This window comes from Oncorhynchus mykiss, chromosome 11 (genome assembly GCF_057628025.1).
Source record: "Oncorhynchus mykiss isolate SJ-2025 chromosome 11, ASM5762802v1, whole genome shotgun sequence".
NCBI classification, from domain to species: Eukaryota; Metazoa; Chordata; class Actinopteri; order Salmoniformes; family Salmonidae; genus Oncorhynchus; species Oncorhynchus mykiss.
Genome location: NC_143032.1, coordinates 21,341,695 through 21,357,500, shown reverse-complemented (window position 1 = coordinate 21,357,500; position 15,806 = coordinate 21,341,695). Strand labels below are relative to the sequence as shown.

At 44.7% G+C, this 15,806-nt stretch overlaps 1 protein-coding gene across 1 annotated transcript in view; it reads right to left on the bottom strand.

The window, feature by feature from the left end:
- trpc1 (transient receptor potential cation channel, subfamily C, member 1) overlaps positions 1-15,806 on the bottom strand; it is a 41,353-nt gene that overhangs the window by 5,025 nt on the left and 20,522 nt on the right. The window contains 2 exon segments of the mRNA NM_001185053.1: positions 1,804-1,953; positions 2,033-2,172. Coding sequence (NP_001171982.1) covers positions 1,804-1,953; positions 2,033-2,172 — 290 coding nt within the window.

Sequence of the window (15,806 nt, the reverse complement as noted above, 5' to 3'; positions counted from 1 at the left end):
AGCCTTCGACTCAATTTGGCATGAGGGTCTGTTATACAAACTGATGGAAATTGGTGTTGGGGGTAAAACATACGACATTATAAAATCCATGTACACAAACAACAAGTGTGCGGTTAAAATTGGCAAAAAACACACATTTCTTCACACAGGGTTATGGGGTGAGACAGGGATGCAGCTTAAGCCCCACCCTCTTCAACATATATATCAACAAATTGGCGCGGGCACTAGAAAAGTCTGCCTCACCCGGCCTCACACAACTAGAATCCGAAGTCAAATGTCTGCTGTTTGCTGATGATCTGGTGCTTCTGTCACCAACCAAGGAGGGCCTACAGCAGCACCTAGATCTTATGCAGATTCTGTCAGACCTGGGCCCTGACAGTAAATCTCAGCAAGACAAAAATAATGGTGTTCGCTCACCAACCAAGACTTCACAAAATGGGACAAACACCAAATTGAGACTCTGCACGCAGAATTCTGCAAAAATATCCTCCGTGTACAATGTAGAACACCAAATAATGCATGCAGAGCAGAATTAGGCCAATACCCACTAATTATCAAAATCCAGAAAAGAGCCGTTAAATTCTATAACCACCTAAAAGGAAGCGATTCCCAAACCTTCCATAACAAAGCCATCACCTACAGAGAGACGAACCTGGAGAAGGGTCCCCTAAGCAAGCTGGTCCTGGGGCTCTGTCCAATGTATGACCATATTAGAGAGACATATTTCCCTCAGATTACACAGATCCACAAAGAATTTGAAAACAAATCCAATTTTGATAAACTCCCATATCTACTGGGTGAAATTCCACAGTGTGCCATCACAGCAGCAAGATTTGTGACCTGTTGCCACGAGAAAAGGGCAACCAGTGAAGAACAAACACCATTGTAAATACAACCCATATTTATGCTTATTTATTTTATCTTGTGTCCTTTAACCATTTGTACATTGTTAAAACACTGTATATATATATATAATATGACATTTGTAATGTCTTTATTGTTTTGAAACTTCTGTATGTGTAATGTTTACTGTTAATTTTTATTGTTTATTTCATTTTATATATTATCTACCTCACTTGCTTTGGCAATGTTAACACATGTTTCCCATGCCAATAAAGCCCTTGAATTGAATTGAATTGAGAGTGAAGCAAGGTACACTCTTAGAAAAAAGGTTCCAAAATAACCTTTTTTGGTTCTAGATAGCACCTTTTGGTATTAAGAATATTATTCCAATCCACAGGAGAGTCCTGCTGTTTGATAGGAAACCCACAACAACCCTTTCACACAATAACAGGACATAGGAAATAGTCATAGGAGCAGAATTACCTCATCAATCATTCGTAACTGCTCATATTATAATTAATTGCCATATTACCTTATGTCCATAAATCTAGCCAAATTGAATAGAGAAAAAGAGATTCCTGGCCATAGGATAATAGGAAATACACACAATGGAGAGAGCTGGGACTTTGATCCTAGCTGGCAGGCTGAGACAGCAAGGGAGAGGTTGAAGGTTTCTCTAATTAAATAAAGAGAGACACCTACTCTATGGCACTACACGAACTCCAGCCGAATATTCAAAACAGACTTTGGGCCCAGTGTTGAGGACGGAGGACAGAGTTGGGAGGAGAAACAATGGCAGAATGAATCTGTATTAATTGGGATGTTCACCAGGGAAATAGTTCCCATGTGAGGTGATGATAGAAGGATGATGTTGGTGATTGTGCTCCTTCTGCTGCTCGTGGCAGAAGTCATAGCTAATGTACTGTGAGTGTGTGTATGTCTGTTAGTTGGTGCGTGTACCTGCAGTGGGCCCAGTATTGAGCTGGTGGTGTACATGAAGAACAGTCGTAGGTAGCTCAGGACGTTAGCGAAGGCAAACAGCCCCTCAGCCACAAGGATGGGGTGGAAGGCATCCCAATTTTTCCTCTCTGTGTCCTCCACGTTCTTAAACTGGCACAGAGGAGATCACATTAGTACACAAACACACACACACAGACGCACACACAGACACAGACACACACAGACACACCTTGCTGTGAGCCACTATCTTGAGGGCGAAGGTGGACAGGTAGAGAGAGTTCATGACGAAGCTCAGCTGATTCCTCGACTCATCCAGGAAGTCCTCCAAGCCCTCGTACCATAGACGCTTCACGTCCGACCACACCATCCCTAGAGGGAAGGAAAGAATTTACCATCACCAAACAGAGTGAAAGGAAAGTACCATAGACCAGGGGTTTTCAAACTGGGGTACGGGACGCTCCCACAGCCTCCACAAGGCGGGGGGGGGGTCCATGTGCGTGACATCAGTCAATTTTTATTTATTTAATAAATCATTTTGACAGTAACCCTCCAAAAGGTAATTCATAAACCTTTTTAATTTCCATATATTCGTAGTAACGAAGCCAAGTTTTGGTATCCTGGGCTTCAGGAATGTGACTGAAAAATGTCTTGAAAGAGGAAAAAATGTAACTGAGAAAAAAGTATGCGGATACTGGTGAAGAAATGGCTTGGTCAAGGCTACGACTGCGCCAGTGTAATGAGTGGAGCTTACTCAGGTGTTCAAACGCTCATATCAAACCGAGAACCTAATGCTTCTGTAGTTCTTTATGAGTTTTAGTTTAGAAAACTATCTCTCCGCAGAAGAAAACAGCTTGGTTGCCGTAGCAACCTCAGGGAAACTGGGCAGAAGGGACTGGTGCTTCAAATACAGCAGATCTGTAACATCTCAGGTGCATGTGACAATAAAACATACACACTGAGTGTACAAAACATTAAGGCCCCCCCCCCCCCCCCCCCCCATACCCCCAGAACAGCCTCAATTCATCGGGACATGGACTCTACAAGGTGTCAAAAGCAATCCACTGGGATGCTGGCCCATGTTGACTCCAATGCTTCCCACAGATGTTTTAAGTTGACTGGATGTCCTTTTGGTGTTGGCCAATTCTTGATACACACAGGAAACTGTTGAGCGTGAAAACCCCAGCAGCATTGCGGTTCTTGACACAAACTGTTGCGCCTGGCACCTACTACCATACCTACCCAGGTCAAAGGTCATGCCAATTCACCTTCTAAATGGCACACACACAGGGCACACTCCATGTCTCAGTTGAGCGAATGTTTTCACACTTTTACAGTGTTAGTTTTTTGTACAATATGATATAAAACACAAGAAAAACAGAATTTTGACTGCACTGGGCCTTTAAAACTGCAACATTTTCTCTCAGCTCCACGCTAAACTGTGTAGAATTGACCTTATTCAATCCACCAAACAGAAAAATTAACAGAGTAATGGGAAAGGCATTTTGTGTTCACCCCGCAAGGTTCTCATTCTTGACATTTTACAATGACTTCCAGATTCAACAGGGAATGCTGTAAGTTATCCCACAGAGAGGCTCCTGGGATTGGTCAGTCTGAGAAATAGAAGCCACAGGATTTATGTGTGGAATCTCTACGATCCAGTGAGGTGGGGTTTAGAAGTATTATCCTCCTGCGTGTGTGTGTGTGGGGGAGGGATGGGGGCGGGGATTCATGAAATAATTTGTATTACAAAACCCTTTCTGGGTCCTAATGGTACCCACTGTCTGGAACATGAATAGGGGAATGCAGGTTTCTAGGATTTTTCACACCAAATTTACACATCCGTTGTTTTGGTCAGGGAATCATTGCAGCTTATTAGAATTTGTTTGGGTGATTTATTTTTTGGTTAGGGTTGTATCTGACCACACACATACAAAGACACAGCTGTTTGTTCACCCACACCTGCCCACAATTGCTAATAACCAGTGGTGGAAAAAGTCATCAAAAGTCATACTGTAGTAAAAGTAAAGATACCTTCATAGAAAATGACTCAAGTAAAAGTGAGTTTAGTGACTCTGCCAGATCAGAGGCAGTAGGGATGATCAAGGATGTTCTCTTGATAAGTGCGTGAACTGGACCATTTTCCTGTCAAAATGTAACAAGTACTTTTGGGTGTCAGGGAAAATGTATGGAGTAAAAAGTACATTATCTTCTTTAGTAAAAGTAAAAGTTGTACAGATACCCCCCCAAAATGATTTAAGTAGTACTTTAAAGTATTTTTACTTAAGTACTTTACACCACTGCTAATAACCCATCTGCAACCTCCCGACTATATGTGATGAAGTGAAAACCCTAACCAGGTAATAATAGAAGATGTGCAGTACAGTCAAATATGGGATAATTCATTTTTGACAGGTCTTACAGATGTTATGTTTCTGATTATAATTTGTGAAATTTTGGTAGGCTATTAGTTAGTCAACTTGTCTATTATTAGATACATGCAACTTTTCTTCCGTTACTACTTGTTGCCCTAGAAGACTAAATAAACCATTGTTCACCAGAATAATGGCATACAGTGACAGAATGTACATTCAATCTCGTTGTCATCTGTAAAATTTGTTTTGGCTTTCCTCTTTCTCTCACGCAGAAAATACGTTTAGGGAGAAAATGTAATAACAAAAAAAAAACTGGAAAAATTTCCAAATGACATCAGTTTGACTGGTTTTAAATAAGTTAAATTAAGTTTGGCTTGGATGTATATTTAATGTGGTTGAAATACTATCAGCTTTTATGATGCTGATTCGGTGTCCTGTGTGAATTTAAGTGTGCTCTCTCTAATTCTCTCTTTCTCTCTTTCTTTCTCTCTCTCGGAGGACCTGAGCCCTAGGACCATGCCTGAGCCCTAGGACCATGACTACCTGACATGATGACTCCTTGCTGTCCCCAGTCCACCTGGCCGTGCTGCTGCTCCAGTTTCAACTGTTCTGCCTTATTATTATTTGACCATGCTGGTCATTTATGAACATTTGAACATCTTGGCCATGTTCTGTTATAATCTCCACCCGGCACAGCCAGTAGAGGACTGGCCACCCCACATAGCCTGGTTCCTCTCTAGGTTTCTTCCTAGGTTTTGGCCTTTCCAGGGAGTTTTTCCTAGCCACTGTGCTTCTACACCTGCATTGCTTGCTGTTTGGGGTTTTAGGCTGGGTTTCTGTACAGCACTTTGAGATATCAGCTGATGTACGAAGGGCTATATAAATACATTTGATTTGATTTGATATTCCCTCCGCAAGGCAATCAAACAAGCAAAATGTCGGTATAGGGACAAAATGGAGTCTCAATTCAGCAGCCCAGAGACACAAGATGTCCGTGGCAGAGTTCTTTGCCCGCTTTGAGGATAATACAGTGTCACTGACGCGGCCCGCTATCAAGGACTGCGCCCCCCCCCCCCCCCCCCCCCCCCTCTCTCCTTCTCCGTGGCCAACGTGAGCAAGACATTTAAACATGTTAGGCTGCTGGCCCAGACGGCATCCCTAGCCGCATCCTCAGAGCATGCGCAGGCTAGCTGACTGGTGTGTTTACGGACATATTCAATCGCTCCCTATCCCAGTCTGCTGTCCCCACATGCTTCAAGATGGCTACCACTGTTCCTGTACCACAGAAGACAAAGATAACTGAACTAAATGACTATCGCCCAGTAGCACACACTTCTGTCATCATGAAGTACTTTGAGAGACTAGTCAAGGATCATATCACCTCCACCTTACCTACCAAACTTGAGTTTGCATACCGCCGCAACAGGTCCACAGACCTATCCCATCTGGACAAGAGGAATACCTATGTAGGATTGCTGTTCATTGACTACAGCTCAGTATTCAACACCATAGTACCCTCCAAGCTCATCATTAAGCTTAAGGCACTGGGTCTCAACCTGCCCTGCACAATTGGGACCTGGACTTTCTGACGGGAGCCCCCAGATGGTGAAGGTAGGAAACAACATCTCCACTTCGCTGTTCCTCAACACTTGGGGCCCACAAGGGTGTGTGCTCAGCCCCCTCCTATACTCCCTGTTCACCCATGACTGTGTGGCCATGCACGCCTCCAATTCAATCATCAAGTTTGCAGACGACACAACAGTAGTGGGCTTGATTACCAACAATGACGAGACAGCCTACAGGGAGGAGGTGAGGGCACTCGGAGTGTGGTGTCAGGAAAACAACCTCTCACTCAACGTCACTAAACAAAGGAGATGATTGTGGACTTCAGGAAACAGCAGAGAGAGCACCCCCCTATCCACATCGACGGGACAGTAGTGGTGAACGTGGAAAGTTTTAAGTTCCTTGGTGTACATATCACGGACAAACTGAAATGGTCCACCAACACAGACACCGTGGTGAAGAAGGTGAAACAGCGCCGCTTCAAACTCAGGAGGCTGAAGAAATTTGCCTTGTCACCTAAAACCCTCACAAACTTTTACAGATTCACAATCGAGAGCATCCTGTTGGGCTGTATCATCGCCTGGTATGGCAACTGCACCGCCCTCAATCGCAAGTCTATCCAGAGGGAAATGCGGCCTGCCAAACACATCATCAGGTACAAACTACCTGCCCTCCAGGACACCTACAGCACCTGATGTCACAGGAAGGCCAAAAGGATCATCAAGGACAATAACCACCTGAGCCACAGCCTATTCACCCCACTATCATCCAGAACGCGAGGTCAGTACAGGTGCATCAAAGCTGGGACCAAGAGACTGAAAAACAGCTTCTATCTCAAGGCCATCAGACTGTTAAACAGCCATCACTAACATAAAGAGGCTGCTGCCAACATACAGACCCAAATCACCGGTCACTTGCCTATGTCACACGGCCATCGCTCATCCATATATTTTATGTACATATTCTTATTCCATCCCTTCACATTTGTGTGTATTAGATAGTTGTTGTGAATTTGTTAGATTACTTGTTAGATATTACTGCATTGTCGGAAGTAGAAGCACAAGCATTTCGCTACACTCGCAAAAACATCTGCTAACCATGCGTATGTGATAAATCAAATTTGATTTGACTTGAGGTAGACTACTATTCCATTTAACTCATCTAAACAGTACAGTTCCCTTGACGTGCTAGTTGAAGTCCCCGCCTTGTGACTATATCACATATACTGTAATATAACCGGCACTGCTATCATCCACATTTACCACTTCACCAAATCTTTCCCAAACATTAGGCTACTTTTCTGGCCCTCCCTCGCAGCTTTTCTCTTATTGAATTAAACTCTGACAGTGCTCTTTTTGCCTCAGTAGATCAACGTGAACTTTTTTCTGCCCAAGTTCACAAAATCCTTTGGCAATTGGCGCATTTGGCAGTTGACATATCTGATTTTGGCATTAACGTGAGGCATCTGGCTCCTGGGATTAACAGAATGTGGGAAAGAGAAAGAGGGATGGAGAGAGGGAGGGATGGAGAGACAGAACAATGGAAATGAAGGGAGGCCATATACTAAAACTGCTCCCTAGACACTGGAAGGAGACACACATCTGGAACTAAAAGGACCAATAAAAATTCTACAAACCCAGTATTCGCCTTAGAATTTCAGCAATAAGAAACAACAGTAGTAAGAGTCTTCAGAAACCATACAGAATAGCAGAAAAACATAAGTAATAGGAAACAAGTATCTGTTATTGAACTGCAATCCAATACTTTATTTACATATACCTACGCCATGGCCATTTTAATAGTCAAAACTGTTGATGATTTTCATTAGGTTGATCTCGATCTTAATAATGATTTTGATCAATAACTGATTTGATTACATGGAAAAAGGTATCAGCAAACTGTACATGGATGGATGTGCTGGTCTTTTTGTATTAGTTAAGGAGTATTCCTCCCTCTAGTGGGCTATTTCTGTCTCGTCAAACCACTAAAACCTGTATCCAAACTCCTCTATCCTATAGCCTCTAACAAGCTTCCTCTCCAGACAGAAAGGCATGTAGAGTAGTGTTCGCTCACTGCCAAGCTACAGAATTAACTAGATAATAGACAAGACACTGTTTATTGACATGATCCGTGAGCCAATAGGACCTGTGCTGTACTTTATTTAATTTCCTGTCTAGAAAAGTAATTTGAGCAATGAATCAAAAGAAACAAGCACGTAGCAACTACAGAACATACTAGAACAACTATATCCCTCTCTACCTCTCACTCTCTGTCTCCCTCTGTCTCTCTTTACCCTCTCTCTCTCTCTCTCTTTCTCTCTCTCCTTTCCTCTCCTCTTTCTCTCTCTCTTCTCCTCTGCCTCGCTCTCTCTCTCTTTCTTTCTACTGTGTCTGGTATTGAAACAGACTGATTCTCCAGAGAGCAGAGGGATGCTAGAGAGAGGAGACTAATGTGGGAACACAGGCCATTACACTGATTGGAGGATCATGTTAATGTTTTTTTGGGCAGGGGAGAAAGGAGAGAGAGAGAAAAAAATAGGAGATTAGATGAGAGGAGCAGAGCAGAGAGGAGAGGAGTGGAGTGAAAAGGAGGGGAGGGGAGAGAGTGAAGATGAGAGGAGAGGGCAAGGGATGGGGAGGAGCAGAGAGGACAGGAAAGGTGGCTGTCCTGAGAAACCAATAAGTAATTCTAGTGTTATTGATCTGTGTGTGTGTGTGTGTGTGTGTGTGTGTGTGTGTGTGTGTGTGTGTGTGTGTATGTGTGTGTGTGTGTGTGTGTGTGTGTGTGTGTGTGTGTGTGTGTGTGAGACCAAAGAGCCATCATTCAGCGTGGTCTGAATATCAAATCAAATCAGATTTTATTTGTCACATTCGCCGAATACAATAGGGGTAGACCTTAACGTGAAATGCTTTTTCACAAGCACTTTAAGCAACAACAAAGTCCAAGAAATAGAGTTAAGAAAAAGTAATAAATAAACAAAAGTAAAAAATGTAATTAAAAGTAACACAATAAAGTAAAAATAACGAGGCTAAATACAGGAGTTACCAGTACTGAGTCATTGTTCGGGTGTACAGGTTAGACAAGGTCATTTGTACATGAAGGTAGGGGAAAAGTGACTATGCATAGATATTGAACAGCGAGTAGCAGCAGTGTAAAAACGATGTAAATAGTCCGGGTGGCCATTTGATTAATTGTTCAGCAGTCATGAATAGAAGCTGTTAAGGAGCCTTTTGGACCTAGAGGTGTCGCTCCGGTAGCGCTTGCCATGCGATAGCAGAGAGAACAGTCTATGACTTGGGTGACTGGAGTCTTCTACAATGTTTTTGGCCTTCCTCTGACACCGCTTGGATACCGAGCAGTTGCCATACCAGGCGGTGATGGATGCTCTCGATGACGCAGCTGTAAAACTTTGAGAGGATCTGGCGACCCATGCCAAATCTTTTCAGTCTCCTGAGGGGGAAGAGGTTTTGTCGTGCCCTCTTCACTGCTGACTTGGTTTGGACCATGATAGTTTGTTGGTGATGTGTACACCAAGGAGCTTGAAACTCTCGACCCGCTCCACCACAGCCCCGAATGGGTGCGTGTTCGGCCCTCCTTTTCCTGTAGTTCACGATCAGCTCCTTTGTCTTGCTCACGTTGAGGGAGAGGTTGTTGTCCTGGCACCACACTGCCAGGTCTCTGACCTCCTTCCTATAGGATGTCTCATCGTTGTCATAGTTGTGTCGTCAGAAAACTTAATGATGGTGTTGGAGTCGTGCTTGGCCACGCAGTCGTGGGTGAACAGGTAGTACAGGAGGGGACTAAGCACGCACCTCGTGTTGAGGATCAGCGTTGCAGATGTGTTACCACCTGGGTGAATATGTCAGTGAAGACACTTGCCAGTTGGTCCGCACATGCTCTGAGTACACGTCCTGGTAATCCATCTGGCCCTGCGGCCTTGTGAATGTTGACCTGTTTAAAGGTCTTGCTCACATCGGCTACGGAGATCGTGATCACACAGTCGTCAGGAACAGTTGGTGCTCTCATGCATGCTTGAGTGTTGATTGCCTCATAGCAAGCATAAAAGGCGTTTAGCCCGTCTGCTAGGCTCGCGCCACTGGGAGGCTCCCAGCTGGGTTTCCCTTTGTAGTATGTAATAGTTTGCACGCCCTGCCACACCCGATGAGTGTCAGAGCCTGTGTAGTAGGATTCAATCTTAGTCCTGAATTAACGCTTTACCTCTTTGATGGTTCGTCTGAGGGCATAATGGGATTTCTTATAAGTTCCAGCCTTTAGATCGTTGAGGGAGTTGCATGTGGCTTCTGGTTGGGATATGTAAGTACGGTCACTGTGGGGACGACGTTGTTGATGCACTTATTGATGAAGCCGGTGACTAGGTGGTATACTCTTCAATGCCATTGGATGAATCCTGGAACATATTTCAGTCTGTGCTAGCAGGTACTTCCTGCTTTATTTTTTCTTGTAAGCAGGAATCAGGAGGATATAATTATGGTCAGATTTGCCAAATGGAGGGCGAGGGAGAGCTTTGTATGCATCTCTGTGTGTGGAGTAAAGGTGGTCTAGAGTTTTCTTCCTCTGGTTGCACATGTGACATGCTGGTAGAAATTAGGTAAAATGGATTTAAGTTCGCCTGCATTAAATTCCCAGGCCACTAGGAGCGCCGTTTCTGGATGAGCATTTTCTTGTTTGTTTATGGCCTTTTACAGCTCGTTGAGTGTATTCTTAGTGCCAGCATCTATTTGTGGTGTAAGTAGACAGCAATGAAAAAATATAGATGAAATCTCTTGGTAGATAGTGTGGTCTACAGCTTATCATGAGGTATTCGACCTCAGGTGAGCAATACCTCGAGACTTTCTTAATATTAGACATCGCACCCCAGCTGTTATTGACAAATAGACACACACCACCATCCCTCATCTTACCAGACGTAGCTGCTCTGTCCTGCTGATGCACAGAGAAGCCAGCCTACTGTATATTATCTGTGTCGTCATTCAGCCATGACTCGGTGAAAAAGATATTACAGTTTTTAATGTCCCGTTGGTAGGATAGTCTCGAATGGGGATCATCAAGTTTATTCTCCAGTGATTTCACGTTGGCCAATAGAACAGATGGTAGAGGTGGGTTACCCACTCACCAACAAATTCTCACAAAGGACCCTGATCTCTGCCCCCAGTATTTCCGTCTTTTCTTCACACGAATGACGAGGATATGGACCTGGTCTTGGAGAAGCAGGACATTCTTTGCGTTGCTCATTAAAGAAAAAATGTTTGTCCAGTTGGAGGTGCATAATCGCTGTTCTGATGTCTAGAAACTATTTTCGGTCATAAGAGACGGTAGTAGCAACATTACGTACAAAATACGTTACAAACAATGCAGAAAAACACACAAAATAGAAAAGTTGGTTAAAATGCCAGCCATTCCCGCACGCGCCATTATCATGATAGCAGACTGGTACAGATTGTTACAGTACCAGAGCACAGAAAGGGTGGTATAGAGAGGACATGCTGCGTCTTGAGTTACTAACTGCACAGCTACATATTCTAATCTGGTCTGGTCTTGTCTCGTCTATGCTAATCAATGCATTGCGTTGCTATTCTCTACTATTTAATTTGATTAAATTCTCTTCTGCAGAGCATCTGTTGTGGACTAACCAAAGACAGTGTGACCCTAAACTCTATCATCACAGAAGGAGGGCAGGAAATGATACAGGAAGTTATACACTAGTCTGGTTTTAGCCCAATGAGAAGTCAGGAAGTCCTGCTTGCTGAACTCCACCAATGAGGACTGACCTTTAGTTTTTTTTTTCTGGAATTGAGCCAATGCCATACATCAACTGTATTTTTATGCTGTTACATACAGTGCCTTCAGAAAGTATTCATATCCCTTCACTTACTTCACCTTTTGTTGTGTTAAAGCCTGAATTCAAAATGTATATTTCTTCTCACCCATCTACACATAATACACCATATTGACAAAGTGAAAACATTTTTAGAAATGTTTGCAAATGTATTGAAAATTAAATCCAGAAATATCTAATTTACATAAGTATTCACACTCCTGAGTCTCTACATGTTAGAATCACAGTTGGCAAGAATTACAGCTTTGAGTCTTTCTGGGTAAGTCTCTAAGAGCTTTGCACACCTGGATTGTATAATATTTGCTCATTATTCTTCAAAACGTTATTCAAACTCTGTCATATTGGTTGTTGATCATTGCTAGACAACCATTTTCAAGTCATGCCATTTTTCAAGCAGATTTAAGCCACTCGGGAACATTCACTGTCTTCTTGGTAAGCAACTCCAGTGTAGATTTGGCCTTGTGTTTTAGGTTATTGTCCTGCTGAAAGGTGAATTCATCTCCCAGTGTCTGGTGGAAAGCAGACTGAACCAGGTTTTCCTCTAGGATTTTGCCTGTGCTTAGTTCCATTCAGTTTCTTTTTTTATCCTGAAAAACTCCCCAGTCCTTAATGATTACAAGCATATCCATAACATGATGCAGCCCCCACCATGCTTGAAGAGTGGTAGTCAGGGATGTTTTATGTTGGATTTGCCGCAAAACATAACACTTTGTATTCAGGACAAAAGTGAATTGCTTTGCCACATTATTGCAGTATTACTTTAGTGCCAAAACAGGACGCAAGTTTTGGAATATTTTTTTTCTGTACAGGCTTTTTTCTTTTCACTCTGTCAATTAGTTTGGTATTGTGGATTAACTACAATGTTGTTGATCCATCCTCAGTTTTCTTGCATCACAGCCATTAAACTCTGTAACTGTTTTAAAGTCACCATTGGCCTCATGGTGAAATTTCTGAGCGGTTTCCTTCCTCTCCAGCAATTGAGTTAGGAAGGACACCTGTATCATTGTAGTGATTGGGTGTAATGATACAACATCCAAAAATGTAATGAATAACTTCACCATGCTCAAATGGATATTCAATGACTGCTTTTTATTTTATTTTTACTCATCTACCAACCGGTGCCCCTCTTTGAGAGGCATTGGAAAACCTCCCTGGTCTTTGTGGTTGAATCTGTGTTTGAAATTCACTACTCGACTGAGGGACCTTACAGACAATTGTTTGTGTGGTGTACAGAGATGAGTTAGACATTGAAAAATAATGTTAAACACAATAAAAAAAAATTAAAACATTTTTTTTTACCTTTATTTATTATTATACACAGGGTGAGTCCATGCAACTTATTATGTGACTTGTTAATCCGATTTTAACTACTGAACTTATTTAGGCTTGCCATAACAAAAGCACTTAAGATATCAGTTTTTTATACATTTTTTAAAACGCTGAAAAATATAATTCCACTTTGACATTATGGGGTATTGTGTGTAGGCCAGCGAGATAACAATCTCAATTGAATCCATCTGAAATTCAGACTGTAACAAATGTAACAAAATATGGAAAAGGTGTGTGAGTACTTTCTGATGGCACTGTAAATGATCTCTTACCTGTGCCTAAGGCTAGCAGGTAACACTGTCGCCCGCACCACATACACGTTGCCCCTCATCTATGTCTGTCACAATAAGATGAAAATACACCCAAAAAATATACGTACAATGGGGTCCAAAGTTATTGACACCCTTCATACAGTTCAGCAATAATGACTGTATAAAATAAATAATTCAAATACTGACCTTTATTTTAAGCTCCAAAAAATGTGACATTTTATTTTAGACTAATACAATTGCTCAGAGAGAGAGATTTTATTTAACAAGTAATACTTTTCTTCTCAAAAAGGTAAGGGTCAAAATTATTGACACCCCTAAAGATTTGTATAAAAAAAGTAGCCAAGAGTTTAGTATTTGGTCCCATATTCTTAGAATGCAATGACTATGTCAAGCTTGTTGGATGCATTTTCAGTTAGTTTTGGTTGTGTTTCAGATAATTTTGTGGCCAATACTAATGAATGTTAAATAATGTATTGTGACATTACTGAGTCATTGTCACGATCGTCGTTGTAATCATACTCATCCCAAAGAGCAGCGTGAAATCGGTTCGACATCTTTTCATTTTAAGAGAACTGAACAAAAAACAATAAAGAATACACGACCAGTGAAGTTCATGCAGTGCTCACAGGCAGCTACACAGAAACAAGATCCCACAAAACACAGTGGGGAAATGGCTGCCTAAATATGATCCCCAATCAGAGACAACAATAAACAGCTGCATCTGATTTGGAACCATACCAGGCCAACATAGAAATAAATACACTAGATCACCCTCCCTAGTCACACCGCGATCTAACCGAAATAGAGAATAAAAAGGCTCTCTATGGTCAGGGCGTGACAGTACGAAAGGTGCGGACTCCGGCCGCAAAACCTGACTCTATAGGGGAGGGTCTGGGTGGGCGTCTAGCGTTGGTGGCGGCTCCGGTGCGGGGCGAAGTACCCACTCCGCTCGTCGATTCGCCAGCATCCGTGGTGGCTCTGGTGCGGGACTTTGCCCTCGCCCAGACCACGAGTCTGGCCATGGAGCCAGGTAGAACGCCGTGGAAGGAAGGCGAGGACTGAGCATTGGAGCAGAGGAGGGCCCCGGCCATGGGGCTGGGTTGCACGCCGCACCCGGACTGGGCACCGGCGCCGAAGAAGGCTCTGGCCATGGAGCTGAGGAAGGCTCCTACCATGGAGCGGGACTGGATGCCATGCCTGGACTGGACATCGGCGCAGAGGAAGGCTCCGGCCTTGGAGCGGGACTGGACGCCGTGCCTGGACTGGACATCAGCACAGAGGAAGGCTCCGGCCTTGGAGCGGGACTGGACGCCGTGCCTGGACTGGACATCGGCACAGAGGAAGGCTCCTGCCATGGAGCGGGACTGCACGCCGTGCCTGGACTGGGCATCGGCGCAGAGAAGGGCTCCTGCCATGGAGCTGGACTGGACGCCGTGCTCGGACTGGGCATTGGCGCAGAGGAAGGCTCCTGCCCTGGAGCTGGAGGTTCTGGACCGTGGACCGTCGTAGGAGGTTTCGGACCGTGGACCGTCGCAGGAGGTTCCGGACCGTGGACCGTCGCAGGAGGTTCCGGACCGTGAAACTTCTCAGGAGGTTCCGGAACGTGAAACGTCGCCTGAAGCTCTGGACTGGGAGGCGCACTGGAGGCCTGATGCGTGGGGCCGGCACAGTTGGCACAGGACTGGTTACACGCACTTCAGGGCGAGTGCGGGGAGCAGGCACAGGACATACCTGACCGGGAAGGCGCACTTGAGGGAGAGTGCGAGGAGCAGGCACAGGACGTACCGGACTGGGGACACGCACTTCAGGGAGAGTGCGAGGAGGAGGCACAGGACGTACTGGTCTGTGGAGGCGCACTGGAGACCTGGTGCGTAGAGCTGGCACAGATAGTGCCGGAACGATGACACACTCCGCACGGTGAGTGCGGGGAGCTAGCACAGGACTTACTGGGCTGTGGAGGCGCACTGGAGACCTGGTGCGTAGAGCTGGCACAGATGGTGCCGGAACGATGACACACTCCGCCCGGTGAGTGCGTGGAGCTAGCACAGGACTTACTGGGTTGTGGAGGTGCACTGGAGACCTGGTGCGTAGAGCTGGTACAGATGGTGCCGGAACGGTGACACACACTTCAGGGCGAGTGCGTGGAGGAGACACAGGACGTACCGGACAGGGGAGGCCCACTGGAGGCGAGATGCATGGTGCAGATGACACTGGACTGGTGTCACGCTCCTCAGCACGCCCGCTCTGCAGCAGTCTCATCGCCACCACCTCTCTTCAGAATCTTTCATTGAGTTCCTCCTTCGACTCCCTGACGGTCTCTGGCTCCTTCCTCGGCTCCGGCGACCACCCCGTGTGCCTGCCCTAAAAAAAAATTGTTTGGGCTGTCTTTTGGGCTTTCTACCTGGCCGCGAACCCCGGCGTCGTCGCTGTCCTCCCTTCTCTCCTGCCGTCTGTTTCCACGGCAGGCTTTCATATCTTGCTTCTTACTTGGGACTTCCTCCCAAGTCCAGGATATTCTCTCCTCGATCTCCTCCCAAGTCCAGGATGCCATCTCCTCCTGGGCACGCTGCTTGGTCCTGGTGTGGTGGGATCTTCTGTCACGATCGTCGT